General features: G+C 38.6%; 1 protein-coding gene across 1 annotated transcript; it reads right to left on the reverse strand.

Moving 5' to 3' along the window:
• Positions 1-8,994: 8,994 nt before the first annotated feature.
• On the reverse strand, positions 8,995-10,563 carry LOC113311259. The gene is made up of 2 exons (XM_026560099.1): positions 10,267-10,563; positions 8,995-9,588 (listed from the first exon to the last, which is right to left on the reverse strand). Exons 1-2 carry the CDS (start codon positions 10,561-10,563, stop codon positions 8,995-8,997), a joined length of 891 nt encoding a protein of 296 aa, XP_026415884.1.
• Between the last annotated feature and the right edge of the window lie 8,331 nt (positions 10,564-18,894).

The following is an 18,894-nucleotide window of genomic DNA, read 5'->3' on the forward strand; positions in this document are numbered from 1 at the left end:
AGTAAGACCTTAAGATCGTCTTTCCCTGTGCTTCCTGCCACTTGAATCATGCCTGGTCCAGCCTCAGCTACCATCCCCATTTGTATGTAGAGAACCCCTTCAATCATATTATGAAAAAGGCCATCACTGTTCCCAATGATTCCCGAAGACTTATCATCATGTGTATGTAGGCTATTGTCAACCCAAAGCCTTGTGTGATGTGCAGCATCACCACTACCAGCACCATCAACAGAACCCTCAACCGGGTGAGTACCACGGCCATCACTCTTCCAAATGATTCCCGAGAACTTATCACGAATGAAGTTGAAAGGAATGCAGAAAAGACGCGCAGCATAACCACTAACAGCACCAGTTCCATCAAGGGAAGCCTTAACAGGATGAGGTCCACGAATGTCAATGACATGACCCTCAATAACACTCTGCAGTAATAAGAAATGTGGAAATGTATTAGTTAGCTGTATTTCTTTATCGAAAAGGAGGCAAGCCCCTATATATGGATCATAGTTCTGATTCCGGTGCGAATACAGGACTGACTCGGAGTTTCCAACAGCATTGAAACTTCAGCCAGCTGAGATAAGGAGGTTGGGCAAAATTAGGAAAGGAATACTTAATACGAACCTGGCCAACAGGATAAACCAGCAGACCTCAACTACATTAACCTATATCCATCAGTAGTAACCGGACTTACTGGAAAATGTAAAATTTGAAGAGAACAACGAGAAAGGAGGTTGTGTCTAATCCAATTCATACTTGTATATAAAAGGAAAGAATTAAGATGGATCAAGTTCTCAGGATTTAAGAAAAGGACTTCGATTAGGAAGAAGATTGGATACCTAATGTTTCCTTGTAGGTTCGGTAGCTGGTGTCTTCTGTTTCCTTTCTATTTATTGCACTAGTTTAGTGCTTCTTTCTTGTTATTTTTTTTTTCTCTCTTTCAATAAAATTTAACTCTTTTTTCAAAAATAACAAAAAAAAACAACAACAGCAAAACAGTACTTACTGGTGGAATTGTAACACCAGTAGGATCACCATCAGACAGAGGAGCATTTTCAAGACCACTGCAATGAGTTGATAAACTTCTATGAGTTAGCTTTCGCATAAACAAACAAACACGGGTATGTTGAACCTGTAGTTGTAAGATTTCTTACAACTACACTCCACTAAAACTAATCCAATTTCTAACTGATCATTATGAATTTTTATTTGATTAATTGAATATTGAGAATGTTTACAAGATAGATTCAAGTATTATAACAATTTTACTTGAAATCTAGATTCATTTTCTGTCTCTCTCTCCATTTCTTGATCAAGACTTACCTTAGAACCCCACAAATAATGATCTCTCTCCTTTATATAGAATTTTACACAGTGGATGACAGCTAAGATACCCACTATTTTCGGGATCACTATGCGACACATTCGTTCATATACAATCGCTCATCTCCGCATAGCGTACCTCTTCGCACAGTTCTCCACACTTTACCCGTGACTTTGCTGACATCATCTGATGCGTCATCTCAACTTTGCTGTGTGCGATACTCTTCGCTTAGGTTGTATTCTTTACTTCGCTTGATTACTAACGTGTGCGATATTTAACTCCTACATTTGCCTCTTCTCATATTGCTTATTCTTCAGAGTGAGCGATATGAGAAATTCCCCTTTTGCAAGTCGCACATGCTTGTCTTTCTTCATTTTACTTTGCCGACAATTTTCCCTATTTCAAGCTCTCCTTATGTACGTGTGTCCTTTTAACCATTCATTATTCGACACGTCCTTTTTAACCGTATGTTTTTATCCGTTCATTTCTTCGCATTAATGAGAATAAATCTTGAAAAACGGGTAGCTCTTTCCTATATATTCTCTTCTACCTTGCTCCTTTTATTTCTTTCATTCTTCTTCACCTTTTCTGCAATTTTATACTCTTCATTCCCATTCTTCAGTGGCTCCTGCTGGTAAAAAGATGGAGATTGAATTTAACAGATTAAAAACTGACTTCAACCAAAGGGGTTATGAACTCTCTCTTCCTCCTTCATATAATTTCTCATCCAAAATTAATCTTGATCTAATCAACGGAATAATCAAAAAATCATCGTTACGTTAGGTCAACTTCAATTTCTACCAATTCCTTTATATAACCCTGAGATTTCCCTCTTCTATAGAATTCTTGCTAATGAAAGATTCGCACGAGGAATATTTCAATTGAGTGGTGATGCTATTAGGAAACCATTAGAGTATGCTCGTCGCGCAGCTGGTCTTGGAAATTCTTACCCTGATGAAGTGTGAAAACAGGATTATCGTGATAAAATTATAGATCATGCTGAGTATACTCTCGATAATTTCTTTAAGAACTATTATGTCGTTGTTATGAAAAGTAACGTGACTAAATGGGTTGTTTGCATAAGGAGAGTGGATGGTATCGCTGAAGATGAGAAAATTATGCGACATGTTGATTGGAATTCAAATTCTAATCGCGCTGCTCGCAGATCCAATGATTCCAGTTGGCTTAATTGCCCTGTCATCTTAGAAGGGTCCTTTGTATCTGGTAAAGCTGCGGATGGTTCTAACAATCCTCTGCCCGAATATTTCCCTCTTTACCAACCTTGGGAATTTAAATTACTCGCAAACGAGGAAAAGAAAGTAGCGATATGTGATCCTCTTGATCCAATTTGTAAATTCTCATAACTTTCCTTCTCTGATTTTTTCTTTTTCGCAAGATGCCAAAAAGGTATCAACTTCGCAGAATAAGGAAGTAAGAAACAGACTTTCTAATTTTAAAAATATTGTTGCCTTTGTTTCTTATCTTGATTATTTGCGTAGGTCAATCCTTTGAATGATAAAACTTTAGGCAAAGGCAAGAACACTCCTAAGAAACCCACGTCAAAATCTGTATCCAAGAAAACTTCATTAAAAGATGATGTCTCTAGGAAGAGTGTGATATATGATTCTTCTTCAAGTTCGGAATCTTCAGATGGAGATACTTTTGTTTCTGAAGAAGAGGTATCGATCGATTTGTATCGGAAGAAGTTTTCTGATATTTTTTCTGGATATGCTTTTGTTATTCTCGAGGATGATGAAACAGATCGTGCCTTAAAGATGATCTCAAGGATCTGTACTTCTTCTGATTGGGGAGATTGATCTCTTCGTGGAGCTGCCTCTGCGATAAATCAAGATTTTCAATTTGCGATGAAGGGCTTGGTAATATTCTGCAACATTTGTCTTTATCTTTTCCTTATTATTTCTTCTTTTTCTTATAATGCTTATTTTACATTTCACAGAGTGCCCGCATATCTTATGCGATTTATTTAGACAATGAAAGAAAGCTTCACAAGTTGCAAGACGAGAATGCCAAACAGAAACATGAGAAAATCTATTCTTTCGGATGTGCATACGAATCTTACAGGCGAGAATACAAAACTTAGAAATGAGAATTTAACTCATTGGTATGCAATTTATATTCTCACTCTTTTTCTTTTATGCGATCATTCAAAGTTCTTACTTAATTATCTTCGCAGACCTGTATGACCTTTCAGATGAAGCGGCTAATCAACCCGATGCTGAAATTCTTTTAGAGCACCTCAGTTCCTCTTTAAATAATTATCCTACTAGAGGATTTGCAAATCTTAGCTTGGAAGAGTTAAGATTAAAATATACTACTCTTAAACAACGCCATAAAAGTGCATTATCCACCGCCAATAATTTTAAACGTCGTTTTTATGAGGGGAGAGAAGCAATTCAAGTATTGGAGGCGACGAAGAACAAACTTATTATTGAAAAAGATGAAATCGCTCTTAGTGAGAGGGACACTCTTATTGAGGAAAAAAACTTAATTCGATCTCAACTCCTTATAGAAAGTGAAGCTGAGTTTAATTGGGCTGCTAGAGTTCTGAATGAGGCTAGAAATAATTTAGGGTAAATATTAGCCTTCACATTGAGCATTCTACACTGGTCACAGACATTATCTCCAATTATGAAGGTCATTTGTTGTTCTTTGATCTTCATTCATATTCTTTAAGAATAATTGTCTGTTATTTTAACTCTTTTGTCGGTGCTTCCCAGAGAAAGAGAAGGAGTATCAAAAGAAAGTTGCAGAGCTAGAAACTCTTTGGCTGCTAAAGAAGAAGAATCATCCACTCGTAACTCAAAGTATCAGCAATTGAAGGAAAATTGGTTTAATTTAGTCCAAAACAACAGTAACGATGTTAAAAGAGTTTGTCTGGAGAATGGTATTCCTTTTTCGAAATACATCTTTTCAGTGATTCCTAAAAATGTACCCATTCCTAATATCCAAGTTACTGATGGAGAAGAAGATTCTGAGGAAGAAATCGGTGATTCTGAGACTGAGCGAAATGAGGGAGATGAAAATTGATTGCTTCTTCTTCTTCTTGTAAATTTTTGTTGTAAATTTTTGTAAATTCTTGTAAATTCAGTCTTCATCTTTTTAATATAATTCTTCTTTTCTTCGCTTCATATTTATAACATCTTCATATGCTTATAAGACTATCAAAATGGGACAAATAACACTTCCTTTGCATTCCCATTCTTGCCTCTTGTTATTTGTCATATCTTGATATACCAAGCATGATTGTTATATTTTATTAAAAACTTCTCTTGGTGCGAACATATGTGTAACTTTATGAATAATTTATTTTCTTGTATTATCTATGAGGTCTTATTTTTGCCTTCCAATGTAAAGGTCTTACGTTGCCTCTGTTTATGTGCGACGAAATCGCAGGAAGTTTTTACACCATAGTATATTGACCCATTGACCTCGTCTTCTCATTTTCTTGTATTATTTCTTCTTCAGGTTAATTCGCATAAATATCACAAGTCTTAATACTCGTATGAGTTACAAGTCTTATGACATTTACGACTTTTGGCACAATTCAGCTCCCTAATGGAGGGTGCCGTCCTTATCTTCCCCCTGATTGCCCCTTCAAGGAAGCTTACCTCTATCAGGTTAAGATTATGGATCTTCCCATCCAGTTTTTCAATAACCAGTTGATTTCGCAGTCTCGCATACACTACCTATAGGGTTTATGGCAGCAAGACCGCACCCTAAGTGGGGTATCTTCGGATGGAGTGCATCATAGTCAGGACTTGTCAAGAGTGGCAAGGTACGCTCCAGACGCCCCGGGCACTCTTGACTCAACCGTGTACCTCGGCGCCCTGATCGAGTTTCTGCACTCCTTGGGTGGCTCTTCGCCTACATTATGTAGTTCTGCAATATCATCCATTAGGAGAGCGGCTTCCCATACTTTATCCACTATAGTATTTAACTTTGGTAAATTTATCTGTTCCCACACTATTCTTCTAGTTTTCTTGTTATAATGTGTTCGTTGTCCTGCAGAACTTCCTGGTTGAATTGTATCAGTACCTCCACGATTTTGAAGTTGCTTGTTTCTGTACTCTTTATCAAATTCTTCTTGATCTGCACTGCCCATAGCTACTAACTTTTGTTCCATCTATGCATTATTCCTCTCTTGATTTCCCTGCGGTGTACTCGCAACAACATTTGTCAACCTCGAATCAGATATTGCGACTGGGTAAGACTCCATATCTCTTTGCTTTTCCTCAAGTGCTATGTATTCTTCTTGAAATTCGCGCAGCTCCGACATTGTTATTCTATCCTTTATTCTGAATATTTGGGTATATAGTAGATCTGTTGCAAAGAGAGCATTAATGAATGCAAGAATAAGATGTCGCTCATCCACCCGTCTTCCCATTTCACTACATATGGTTCTCCAACTTGTCGTTAAATGATGTAAACTCTTATTTATTCTTCTGCGAAGTCTGAATGCTGTCTCAATTCCTGGTCTGGATGGATTATTACTTATGTATTTCCCCAAAAAGACATTTTGTAAGTGATGAAACGAACCAATGGATTCTACAGGTAGTCCTTCAAACCACTTCAAAGCTTCACCTGCTAAACTTGCAGCAAAATACTTGAACATTACTGCATCATAATTTTCCCACTGCAATAAAGATCTTGCATAATCTTTCACATGTTGTATCGCACATGCACTTCCATCAAATATACTTGTAAATGCCGGTAAACTGCACTTGGATGGTATCGGTGCTCTTTGAATGTCTTTTGTAAATGGAGTTTTTCCAGCTTCCTCCACTGCTTCCTCTAATTGTCTTCTTCCGTCATTTCTTTAATTGTCATCATTTCTCTTAATTCTGCCATCTCCTTAAGAATTTCTTCGCTTAATGATTGATTCAAATCCTCTCGCATGGGTATTTTTAATCTTTCTTGTCTCAATATATTCTTATGATTATTTTGGCGTATTGCCTCTTGTATCTCCTGTTGTTCAGTTTCTTCTCTTCTTCACCTACGCCTTTCATTATTTGCTTCAATTTGTACCCTATCATGTCTTCCTTCATTGCCTGTGGGATCATATCGATGTGTTGATATTTATCTTTCTTCTGGTATAACTCAACCTTGATCTATATCATCTATGCGATGACGCTCACGTCCCCTTACTCGATTATCAATATGACGCAATCCACTTTGTAATTCTCTCTCTTCTAATTCTTCCTTTCTTCTCTGTCTATCTCTTGTACGTGCAGTTTCTCGTTCGTGCTCACATTCGTCTCTTAATATTTCTCTACCATGTAATATCATTTGTCCTTGACTTGGATCTTCTTCTTCCCTTTAAAAATTAATATGTGCGCGACGAAGAAGTTCCAGTGGATGTTCATACCGATTAGTTGTTAAGTCAACTATACGTCTCCTTTCCCTTTCATCTTCCAAATTTTCATTTTCTTGCGAGTTTTCTTCAATGACTTCCATGTGTTGCCTTCGCCTATCATTTCCTCGATTAGATTGACTTTGTCTGGAGGAACTTCTACTTGATCTTGACCTTGAACGTATAGCACTCCTTGACCTTTGTTCTTGTAGTCTAAGATTCCCTTCTCGTAAATCATCGTTTTGACGGATTTAATTTGCACGCTCTTCTTCTTGTTGTCTCTTTCGTTCAATTAGTAATCTTTGCCTAAGCTCTGCAATCGTCATATTTCCTTCACTCGGTGTAACTGGTTCTTCGTTCCCAATTCTCTGTCCTTCCTCTGTAGAATCCGACATTGCAGTATGGACACTCACTCTATCATAATCTATATCATTATTCTGTCCTTGTTCTCGCTGAGATCCAATTGGAATTTTTGTTCTTTGATGTTCTTCCATTCTTTCCTCTTGTTGCTCAAGATTTGTAATTCGTCTTCGTTCAGCAATTCTGTTACTTCTTCTGGTTGTCCTTCCTTGTTCAACAACAAACTCAATCCTTACCATTTCTAAATTTTTAGATCACACTTTTTTCCTTAAAGTCTATGATATACTATCAGGAATTTGTCATCCAAAGCTGTTTCTAGCGCCAAAAATGTAGTTGTAAGATTTCTTACAACTACACTCCACTAAAACTAATCCAATTTCTAAGTGATCATTATGAATTCTTATTTGATTAATTGAATGTTGATAATGTTTACAAGGTAGATTCAAGTATTACAACAATTTCACTTGAAACCTAGATTCATTTTATGTCTCTCTCTCTATTCCTTGATCAATACTTACCTTAGAACCCCCCACAAGTAATGACCTATCTCTTTTATATATAGTTTTACATAGTGGATGACATCTAAGATACCACTATTTTCGGGATCACTATGCGACACATTCGCTCATATACAATCGCTCATCTCCGCATAGCGTACCTCTTCGCACAGTTCTCCACACTTTACTCGTTACTTTGCTGACATCAGCGGGTGCGTGATCTCAACTTTGTTGTGTGCGATACTGTTCGCTTAGGTTGTATTCTTTACTTCGCATGATTACTAACATGTGCGATATTTAACTCCTACAGAAGCGGTGTGTCCTTTCTAATAGAATAGTCTCTATTGTGTGAGACAAATTCGTGGACAATCAATCATCCTAATGTTTATAAATATATGGCTATAGATGATATCAAACATTCCTTGACCATGCTCATTCGGTACCCTCATACCCTGCCAAAACATATTCCTAGAGGCCTCCAAACGGATAGTTCGTCCTAAATCTATTATAGTTACTGTTTACAGTTAGCAACTAGAAGAAATTACATACAAGAATAAAATGGTTCTAATAGTTGATGCTTTTAGGGATTAAGAGTGGAATCCATATATGTATCATCGTAAAAGAATTCCATCTTAAGCCACAACTTCCCTAGGTTTTCCTACCTCTACATGCCAGTAAAGGTCCTTCGTATCCAACAGTAACTACGATAGATGATCACTTTACATCCGTCTCACAACCACATGGATGTAAAAAGTGCGAGGCTTTCTCCGTTTTTGTTTCTCTTTGCGTTGGAAGTAGCTTTGTTCAACATTCTTTTGGAAAACAAGAAGTTTTTGACAGGAAGAAAAACAAGAAAATGTCATTTGTGTTATTATCTTCACAATGGCGTCATTCTCCTCCATCTGTATGAAAGAAAACTTAAGCTATAATCATGTTGCTTCTATCTAACAGAATATAATCTTTTAAAGTTTAGGCATCAACTTTTAAGATAAAACCAGGTCAACTGAAGTTACCGGATTCACTGTTGTTGTCAATGCCTCTTTAACTTTTGACCGGAGTGCAGCTTCCTGTAGTTGCAGGAAATCCCACAACTGCACTTCTTGAATAATGTATAAACTAAACTGTAGTTGTGGAAAATCCCACAACTACCCCCAAAGAAATGATAAGAACACTAAATCTAAGTCATGGAAATAAACTCAAACATTAATGATATTATACACCCCTTGACATTATATATGATCTTTACACAAGATTTGTATGGAAAAAATGATGTTCTTATTGATATCACAAAGATTTATACATATAAAGAAGATGATGATGATAAGATAGCTCTAATGTTTTTCTCTTCTCTAATGGTGATTTTCTACTCTTGTTCTTGACTGAATTCTTTGCAACCTGCCTCTCTCTTCATTATTTGAACCCTGAATTCTTTTGCATATCTTGTTGCTTCATGGGTAGTATTTCTTGAGATAGGTGTTATTCCATGGATGTGTGAGCGTATGTTCTCCGTCTTTACCTGTTATCTCATAGGCTCCATTCCCCACAATGCTCTTCACAATATAAGGCCCTTCCCAGTTTTTCGCGAGTTTTCCTCCTGACTCTCTTTGGTATGGTGGGATTTCGCGCAACACCAAATCGCCCACTTTGAAGTGCCTTGGTTTGAATTTTTTGTTGTATTCCCGCGATAGTCTTCCGTGGTAATTGATCATGTGCTGCAGCGCGATTTCTCTATTTTCTTCAGCATCATCGAGTTTCTTCAATATGAGATATGTATTTAAATTATTCTCCCAAGCTTCGCGCTTAGTGGTTGGTATGATAACTTCTGTTGGTAGCACATCCTCTACACCATATGTTAGACAGAAGGGCGACATTCCAGTAGCTTCCCGTCGTGTCGTGTTGTATGCCCATAGAGTGTTATGAAGCTGTTCGCACCATCCTTTATGATGACCATCGTGTTTTTTCTTCAGAATGTCTGCCAGGGTCTTATTAGTTGCCTCTTCCTGGCCGTTGCTCTGGGGGTATAGTGGAGTAGATTTTCCACTCTGGATTTTGAATGCATTAATTAACATGACAATGTTCTATCCTTTGAATTGCTTTCCATTGTCTGATACCAATTGTACCGGTATCCCGAATCTGCATATGATTTGTTCGAATATGAAAAAGAACACATCGGAATCTCAGATGTGTTGTGTCGCCCTTGCATCAACCCATTTTGTGAAGTAATCGGTTACTACAATCAAGAATCTTCGTTGTTTACTGCCTGGTACGAGGGGTCCTACTATATCCATGCCCCACTTCGCAAAGGGCCAAACACTTAACACGAAATTCAGGGTTCTTCCTGGTACATGGATGAGTTTCCCGTATCTTTGGCATTCTTCGCATTTAGTTCTGATATCCTTTGCATCTTCGTGCATGTGTGGCCAATAATAACCTTGCCCTCTAGTTTTGAGAGCCAAAGACCTTATTCCGCTGTGATTCCCAACGTCCCCATAGTGTATAGCTTTCATAATCTCGATGCCTTCTTGTGGTGATAAGCATCTTAAAAGTGGCCCTTGGAAGGATCTTCTGTATGATACTCCGTCGCGTAGTTCATAGTTTGTAGCTCTAATTTTGAGTTTATGTGCCTCCAACCTATCGCGGGGTGTCTCTCCATCTTGTAGATATTTGTGGATTTAGATCCTCCAGTCGGTCTTTTCGACGCTTCCAGTGTTATTTTTTACATTTATAACTTCCGCAGCACATCCTCGAATGTCGATTGATGGTTGCCTCAAACTGTCAATGCGAATGAATCTTGTTTCAGGGTTCACCATCATTGAAGTGATAAAGGCGAGAGCATCTGCATTTCGATTTTTTATCCAACCTGTGTGTCTCCATATAACACTTGGAATACGATCAATGTATTGTTTCGGCAGTTGTGAATATCTTTGTAGCATGAGATCGTTGATTTTGTATCGCCCATCCAACTGGCGAATCACTAGTTGTGAATCACTAGTAAGCCGGATGTCTTCCAACCCCATTTAGACTGCCAATCTCAATCCGTGTATGACGGTTTCGTATTCAGCCTCATTGTTCGTAGTTTCGAACTCCAATCTGAAACAGTAGGCTATTCTTTCCCCGGCTGGTGAGACAAAGACAATTCCTATCCCATTTCCATGAATGTTCACTGATCCATCTACAAATATTTCCCATCTTTTTGGGTTATCCTCCTTAAGTAGGTCTTCCGGATCAGGACGTTCTTCGTCAATATCCATCATTTCGCTCACAGGATCATCTTCTTCTAGGGGAAATTCCGCGATAAAATCTGCTATTAGTTGGGACTTTGGTGAGGATAAAACTTCGTAACTCAACCCAAACTGTTCGATCTGTGCATTCCACCTCTCGATTCTTCCCACTAGTTTGGAGGATTTTAACACTGACTCAATGGGTGTTTTGGTGAGTACATTGACTTTGTGTGCGTGGAAGTAAATTCGGAGTTTCTGAGTCGCGTAGACTAATGCGAGGAGAATTTTTTCTATCTTAGTGTAATTTCGCTCGGAAGGGTTGAAGTTTTTCTGATGTAGTAGATTGGTTTTTCTAACCCTTGGTCTGATCATAGCAGCACAACGCTAAGTGTGTAAGGTGTGGTAGCCAGGTATATCAGTAGTTCTTCGCCTGGCTCAGGTTTCTGTAGCATTGATAGATTTTCCAAGTAGTCTTTTATGCTTTGCAAAGCAGCTTCGCACTCCTGTGTCCATGAGAATTTACTTCCTTTCTTCAAGATGTTAAAGAAATTCCTGCACTTGTCAGACGAGAGTGATACAAATCTTCCTAACGATGCGACCATGCCATTTAATTTTGTACATCTTTGATGGTGGCGGGTGAGGGCATTTCACGTATAGCTTGTACTTTGATGGGATCAACCCGAATTCCTTCCTTGGAGATGATGTATCCCAAGAATTTTCCTGACGCGACTCCGAAGATGCATTTCGCTGGATTTATCTTCATTTTAATTTTTCGTATTTGCTCGAATATTTCTCCCAGATCCTTCGCATGATTAACAGACTTTTTGCTTTTTACTAGCATGTCGTCAATGTAGACCGCTAAGATGTTGGGTATCCATCGCTTAAACACTTCTTCCACCATTCGCTGGTAGGTGGCCGCAGCGTTTCGCCACCCAAACGACATTCGGTTGTATTAGTACATGCATTTTGGTGCGAAGAATGTCGTATTCTCCTAGTCTTCTTCTGCGAACGGTATCTGATTATACCATGAATAGTCGTCCATTAATGATACCCTTTTGTATCCGGTAACAAATTCTACAGTGTGTGGGATATCTGGCAGTGGATAGTTGTCTTTTGGGCATGCCTTATTTAGGTCGGTGAAATCGATACAAATGCGAATCTTCTTATTCTTTTTAGGGACTATTACCATATTTGCGACCCATTCTACGTATTTTGCTGGCCTAATAATTCCCGCGTCAATCATTTTTTGTAGTTTGATCTCGATTTTCTCGTGATACATCGTTGCTATCTTTCGGATTCTTTGTCTAACTGGTTTTGCAGCTGGGTTAATAGCTCATTTGTGGCAGGCAAGAGAAGAATTTATGCCAGGCATCTCATCCATATTCCATGCGAAGACATCTTGATAGTCTTTGAGCAATTGTATGAGATTTTTCTCTTCTTCTTCCTCCATCATGGTTCCTATCTTTATCATTTTAGGTTCATCCTTTGTTCCTATATTGGTGTAGGCTCCCCCCTGCGGCGTTGGCTCTCTTATATGGTGTATTGGGTCTCCTTCTTTTTCAGGGATCTCACTGGGGATTCCTTTGCCTTCAGCTTCTTTTACCATGTAGACTTGGAATTCTTTCTCTTGTTTAACTTCTCTCGCCCTTTTCTTCTTATCTTTCTTTCTTTGTTTTCATCCTTCTTGATGTCGCACGTTCAAATCTTTACATTCCTTCGCCTGTATGATGTATCCCTTGATTTCTCCAATCCCATCTGGTACGGGCAAGCGAATGCACTGATGGAAGGTGGATGCGATTCCTCTCACTCCATGGGCCTCCTATAATCGCATTGTAAGGAGAATCCACTTCCACGACACTGAATGTCACTATTGTTTCCAACGTATCTATTTGTATTGTCAGCGTGATCTCTCCCTTGGGTCTTGTCGCTGTTCCGTTGAACCCGAATATGTCACATTCCACTGGTGCGAGGTTTATCTCATCATATCCCATTGCCTTGAACGTATGGTAGAATAACACATCTATAGAGCTTCCACTGCCCACCAAAATCCTGTCACTGCCACCGGTGGTATCGCACTGTCTACATCTCGACAGTCTGATTTCATTATTAAGGTCACGACCAAGTTTTCTTTGTGTGGTGCTCCTTCTTTCGGGGTATCTTCTGCACATAATACTATCAGTTGTTTCTTCCACTTCTTCAAGGGTTCGTCCTTTTTCTTCGGGTATATTTCTGCTCCATTGAAGTCACGTTTAAAGATTCGCCTTAGCACTTTGTCATGAAACGCCTTAACATCTTTTGCAGTTAATATTATGGCGTTGCACTGTTGATGTTCGTCAGTGTTCCTTCTTATCCATACTTGGTGCCGATTTGTTCTTCCCCCATCCTTGCAATGGTTCATTCGCGTTGATCTTCTTATATCCAGTCATTCTTGTGCATCGTTTCGTATTTCTTCGTCTAGTCGTTCTTCTCTTTGAACTCTCTTAGCAACTTCTCTTGCTCTGCAGTATCGCTTGTAACTTTCCCCATACTCTATATCCAATTCATATTCTCGCACCTTCCTTTTCAGGTTGTGAATCTCTATCAACAATCACCCATACTTGACCGCGAGGTTCACCCGTTCCACGATTAGTGCTCTTTCCCTATCTTTCCATTGCGCGAGTATTCTTTTGTACTCTCTTTCAGTTATGCTATCTCCCGTTTGTTCGATGGTAACTCCAACTTGCCCCTTGTCTTTCTCATGACCTTTTCTGATCCATTGCATGTTTCCATGGACAGAAGATTCTTTGGCCATTCTTTTGCTTCCTTCTATATCTGCCTTCTATCTTCGTTACATCATGAGATTTGATTAGCCATTGACAAAGAGGATTTTCTGAATAAGGTGAAGATTTTGATCCTTCCTGCGCACTATCTGGTTGATCTGCAAAATGGATCGAGTGCCGTAAACTTTAGGAGGATAACAGTTCCCACCAATCAATCATCAAGTTTTTCACGAGGAATAAAAGATGGCGGTGCTGAAACTAGCTTTAGTTTGAACAGGCGGTGATTTCGGTCTGAACACTAAAAGCTGAAATACATTCGTAGGTGAGGATGGACAGTTGTTTTCTAAGGTGATGGTTTTTAGCTACTAGCTAGCAGGTGAGGATAATCCTCCATGTTTCTAACAACAAAATGTAGTTGTGGAACTACATCCAAAGAAATGATAAGAACACTAAGTCTAAGTCATGGAAATAAACTCAAACATTAATGATATTATACACCCATTGACACTAGATATGATCTTTACACATGCTTTGTATGGAGAAAAATGATGTTCTTATTGATATCACAAAGATTTATACATATAAAGAAGATGATGATGATAAGATAATTGTAATGTTTTTCTCTTCTCTAGTAGTGATTTTCTACTCTTGTTCTTGACTGAATTCTTTGCAACCTGCCCCTCTCTTCATTATTTGAACCCTTATATAGTCGGTCATCATGGCAGAAGACAACGATTTCACGTGCAAATCTCTGTTAGTTGATTCCTGCTCATTCTGTCTTATTCGCCAGGCTTTGGGAAGATGTAACTATCTCTCGCGTTGCAGCTTCGTGCTTTTCGCGTCGTGTCTGTCGTGTGGGTGTTCTCATGTTTGTCCCCTTTTATCGCGTTGTATCCTTTCTCCTAATTTCTCTCTTTGCTTATACCAGTAATTATTTTAGTGAGGGCGAGACTGTGGGTTAGTTCTGTACGATATTTCGCCCCTACATAAACTATGAAATCAACATGAAGAACAGTTATAAGAATTTTATTAAGTTTAGAAATAAATACAAGGAAAGAAGAAGATAAAACCCTAACTAGGGGAGCAAACAACTTTCTCTCTCCTAAAGTTCTACCTCAACTCCCTAAAAAATTTCTCCCTCGATACAACGGTAGTTGGTCCTATATATAAGAGTTTACATAGTGGAGGATAGCTAATAAACCCCCTTATTTTCGGATCTGACGTGCGATGTTCTCGCACGCTTATGTTTGGTCTTCTCGCTCGTGTCCTTTCACTTCGCACAACTTCCATATTTTACTCGTGACTTTGTGACGTCATCAGTTTCATCATCCGGAATATGCTGTGTGCGAATGAGTTCGCCCCCTTATAATGCTATCGCTTCGCGTGCTATCTATCTGTGCGATATTTTACCCCTACATTTTGCTTATTCTCTTATCAATCTTTGTTGAATAAATAGCGATGAGAGAAATTTTTCGTAGTCACTCTCGCGCCTTTACATATCATTTGCCGCACCCTCTTAACTTTTCATGTTCTTAATTGACAATGATCTGAGATCTCGGGCTAGATTGTTCCATTTGTCGCTCTCATTGGTTTACCTCTTGACACATCACGATTAATCATTTCAATTGTCTCTTCATACCTTCTCACCCATTAATGCGTGGGATTTCGAAAAAGGGGAAGGGAATCCTTTATATATGCTCTCTCGTTTTCATCTCTTTCTTTTTACTCTCCTTTTTCTTCTTCAACCTCCGCAACTTCTCTTTTCTTATTGTTGTTGTTCTTCTGTTTAATCTTGATTCTTGATTCTTCTTACTTCACATTTTCTTTTTCTCCTTCGTTCCAACTATTCTTTCAATCTCCCACTCATTGTACTATCTCGCTTTCTTGATCATATCCTTTATATTGATATTTATATTCCCATTAATTCTATAAGAACAACAATGGGGCACAAGGCCGAGTGGAAAATGGTTCAAGATTTTGAGAGACTTGAAGTTGAACTCAGGGATAAAGGTTTTAAATTATCCGCTCCTCCCTTATCAGGTCCTACTTTGACGCTTAACCCTAGATGGTTCGATATTAATCAATGGAATGATCAAAAAATCATCATCTCCTTAGTGCAGCTCCTCGCTGGTCTCCCTATTCCTCTCTTAGACCCGCGAATTCCTCTGTTTTATAAAAATTTATCTCATAAGAATTTTAAACGTGCGATTTTTCAGTTGAGTGGGGATGCTATCAGGATCATGGTGGAATTCGCTCTACGTGCGGCTGAATTAGGGTCCCTTTACCCTATAGAATACAAGAATGAAGCGTATGATGATTTGGAAATCGTCTCTTCTGATTATATTGTTGATAGATTCTTCGCTAACTGTGAAGTTGTGATTATGAAGAATGAGTGATCCCGCTGGGCTATTCGTCTAGCGAGGAAAGATGGCGTCGCGGAGAACGTAAGGGTTATGCGAGATGTTGATTTTCACGACAAGACCAACCGCACTGCACGAAAATCTTACGAAAATCGCTGGGACGTTTATCCTGTCGTCCTTGAGGGTCCTTACATTACTGGATTTGGTGCTGACAAGTCGGTAAATCCTCTTCTTGAGGGTTTTTCTGCCTGCTCCCCTTGGGAGTTCAATTGGACTGAGAGAGAGAGGCCGTGGTATACTATTATAAGCTTCACTTGTTTTCCAATTTTTCTTTATTCATTTTCTTTCTCTTCGTCTCACTAGTTTTCTTATCTTCAGATTGCCAAGGTGAAGAAGGATTTTAAGGCTCACAGAAGGCAGGGCACATTGGAAGCTCTACGTTCGATCACTGATGAAGTAAGAAATACCTTTACTCAAATTTTAACAATATTGTTGCCTCTATTTCTTATCTTTATCTGTGTGCGAAGGTAGATGAGTTAGATATTGGTGGCTCTGATGATGAAAGTCCTTGTAAGGGTCAGGAGAGGGTTTCTTCCCCTGCGAAGACTAAAGGCAAAACCGTTGCTTCAAAGTCCTCTGCGAAGAACAACAATAAGGGAGCGAAACCCAAGAAGAAAAGAAAATTTCTTCTACTTCATCTTCTCCTTCTCCTTTAGTTCCTTGCTCTCAGGGAGACGAACCTCCATTCCCTGATGATTCTTCCTTAGCTTCTCTCATGGCTCAACTATCTCTTATCTTCAAAGACCCCCTCTCTGCCGCTGGTGATGATGATTTAACTCGCACATGTGAAATGATATCTACCATATAATATGCTCCCACTTTGAATCACGAATCTCTGCGAGGATCTGCCTCAGCTATATCTCCTGATTTTCTCTTCGCCTTGGGCTCTTTGGTTTGTTTCCTATTTTTTTTCCTAAATTTGGATGAGTTTAAGATGGCATTTCATCTTCATTCTTTGATGCTTTTAAATTCTCTTATCTTTTTATTGTTACAAAATGCGCGAGCTTCTCGTGCTGTTCCCGCTGATTCGCAGAGAAAAATTCGCTCCTTAGAAGCTGAGTGTTAGAAGGTTTGGGGTGAGCTCTCGCGTAAAGCCCTGTAGGAAGATGAACTTCGCCAAATGAACAACCAGTTAATAGGTGCATTTCTTTTCGCTCCCTTATATCTTATAACTTTCTTTATATCTTCATGTTTTTTCAACTACTTATACCTGCAGAACTTTATAATTTGGCCGAAGAAGCGGCTAGTCTTCCTGATGATAATGATGCCCTTTTCGAGCTCCTTAACGCCTCCTTGGATAATTTTCCCATTCGTGGTTTAGAGAATCTTAGTTGGGAGGAGCTGAGACTGAAATATGAAGCCCTTATTTGTGATCACAGACCAATGCTAGTTTCTAACAGAACCTTTCAACATCGTGCCCGTGAGGATAAAGAGAGCATTAGAGTTTTAGAAGCGAAGAAGAATACTCTTATTACGAAGAAAGATCATGATTACTAATGGTGCGAAGGCCTTGAAGGAATTTAACGAAGATCAACTCAAGATTCAAATAGAAAGGTGACAAGTGCATAATTCATATGATTTTAGTGTACATTCCATACTTGCTTTATATTTATGCATATTTTCGTATTATGACTTTGGTTTTCTCTTATTTGTCTCCAACAGGTGAATCATCCAAAAAGGAGCTACAAAGTGCTGACAAGATCTAAGAAGAGAAGTATTCCAAGTATCCAAGTGTCAAAGTCCAAGAGAAGTGAGCAAAACACACATAATCAAGAGACGGGACAAAGACTGATCTTAACTCATTCAAATTAAGGATTTCTCCTCATCATCTTGAAGATAATTTAAAGATAAAAAGAATCGAAAAAGAATGAGGTCATTCCGAGTTCAGATGAAGAAGTTATGGCCAAAACAGTTTTATCAGTTTTATCAAATACCGAAGACAGTGAAGTCCGCGAAATGGGTTTGTGGACTGGGTTCACAGACTTATTTCTGAAAATATCTGCTGGAGTTTGAAGTTTGCCGACTGGATACGCGAACTTACCAAATACGAAACGTGTATTCACACCTTGGAAGGACTAAGGGCACGTTTGGAGTCGTTATGTCATATTTTCGGGGTGGGTTCCTAAACCTAACTAAATACTTGGAGACCAAGCAATGTTAGCCTATAAAAAGGTATTAGGTTATGTAAAAATATCATCGAATCTCATATCACAAGTTCTACATCAAAAACCTAGGGTTTACCCCTTTAGGGGGAAACCATCATTATCATCTTCTTTGTAATATGAGTAGTTAAATCCTTTGTTGATTAAGGATGAATTCAATGTTCAAGGGTGAAGCTTTATTAATAATACAAATATATTGAGAGTTTTAATCAACATCGTTTGTCTTTACTATATCTAGGGTTTATGAGTGATTCTTAGATTGATTTGGGATGCATACTAGATTAGTCTATTGATTGTTCTATTGCTAGTGGAAGTTACGAGATAAGTAATCGTCAAATAACTCTATACACAAGTAGAAATCGCGAGACCTTACAGAGGGATTCTGTGGAGAAATCGTGTGTGAAGAAAACACCAGCAAGTAAACCTTGATCTAAGAGTTTAACTACTGGGATCAACCTAAATTCATAAATCTTAAGGCGTTCGATTGGATTACACCTTGAGTGATCTACTACTTGGTGGTTCGTTGAATAGAATATGGTAGTCGAGAACTTCTGTATCCAGTGATTGAAGGAGTTTTGGGGATAACACTGATCTAGCTGTTATTCTACGTTTGGTGATGAATGGTTCTTACGAATAATAGATAAGTATTCGAATCCAGCTATCGCTTGGTAACGACGAAGGATTCCTTAATCATCTCTTTTATTTATTATTGTCTTTTTATTTATCTCACAACCAAAACCCCCTTTGTTATTTACTTCATCTTGCTGATCAAATAACATATCAATT

Source organism: Papaver somniferum, chromosome 9 (assembly GCF_003573695.1).
Source record: "Papaver somniferum cultivar HN1 chromosome 9, ASM357369v1, whole genome shotgun sequence".
NCBI classification, from domain to species: Eukaryota; Viridiplantae; Streptophyta; class Magnoliopsida; order Ranunculales; family Papaveraceae; genus Papaver; species Papaver somniferum.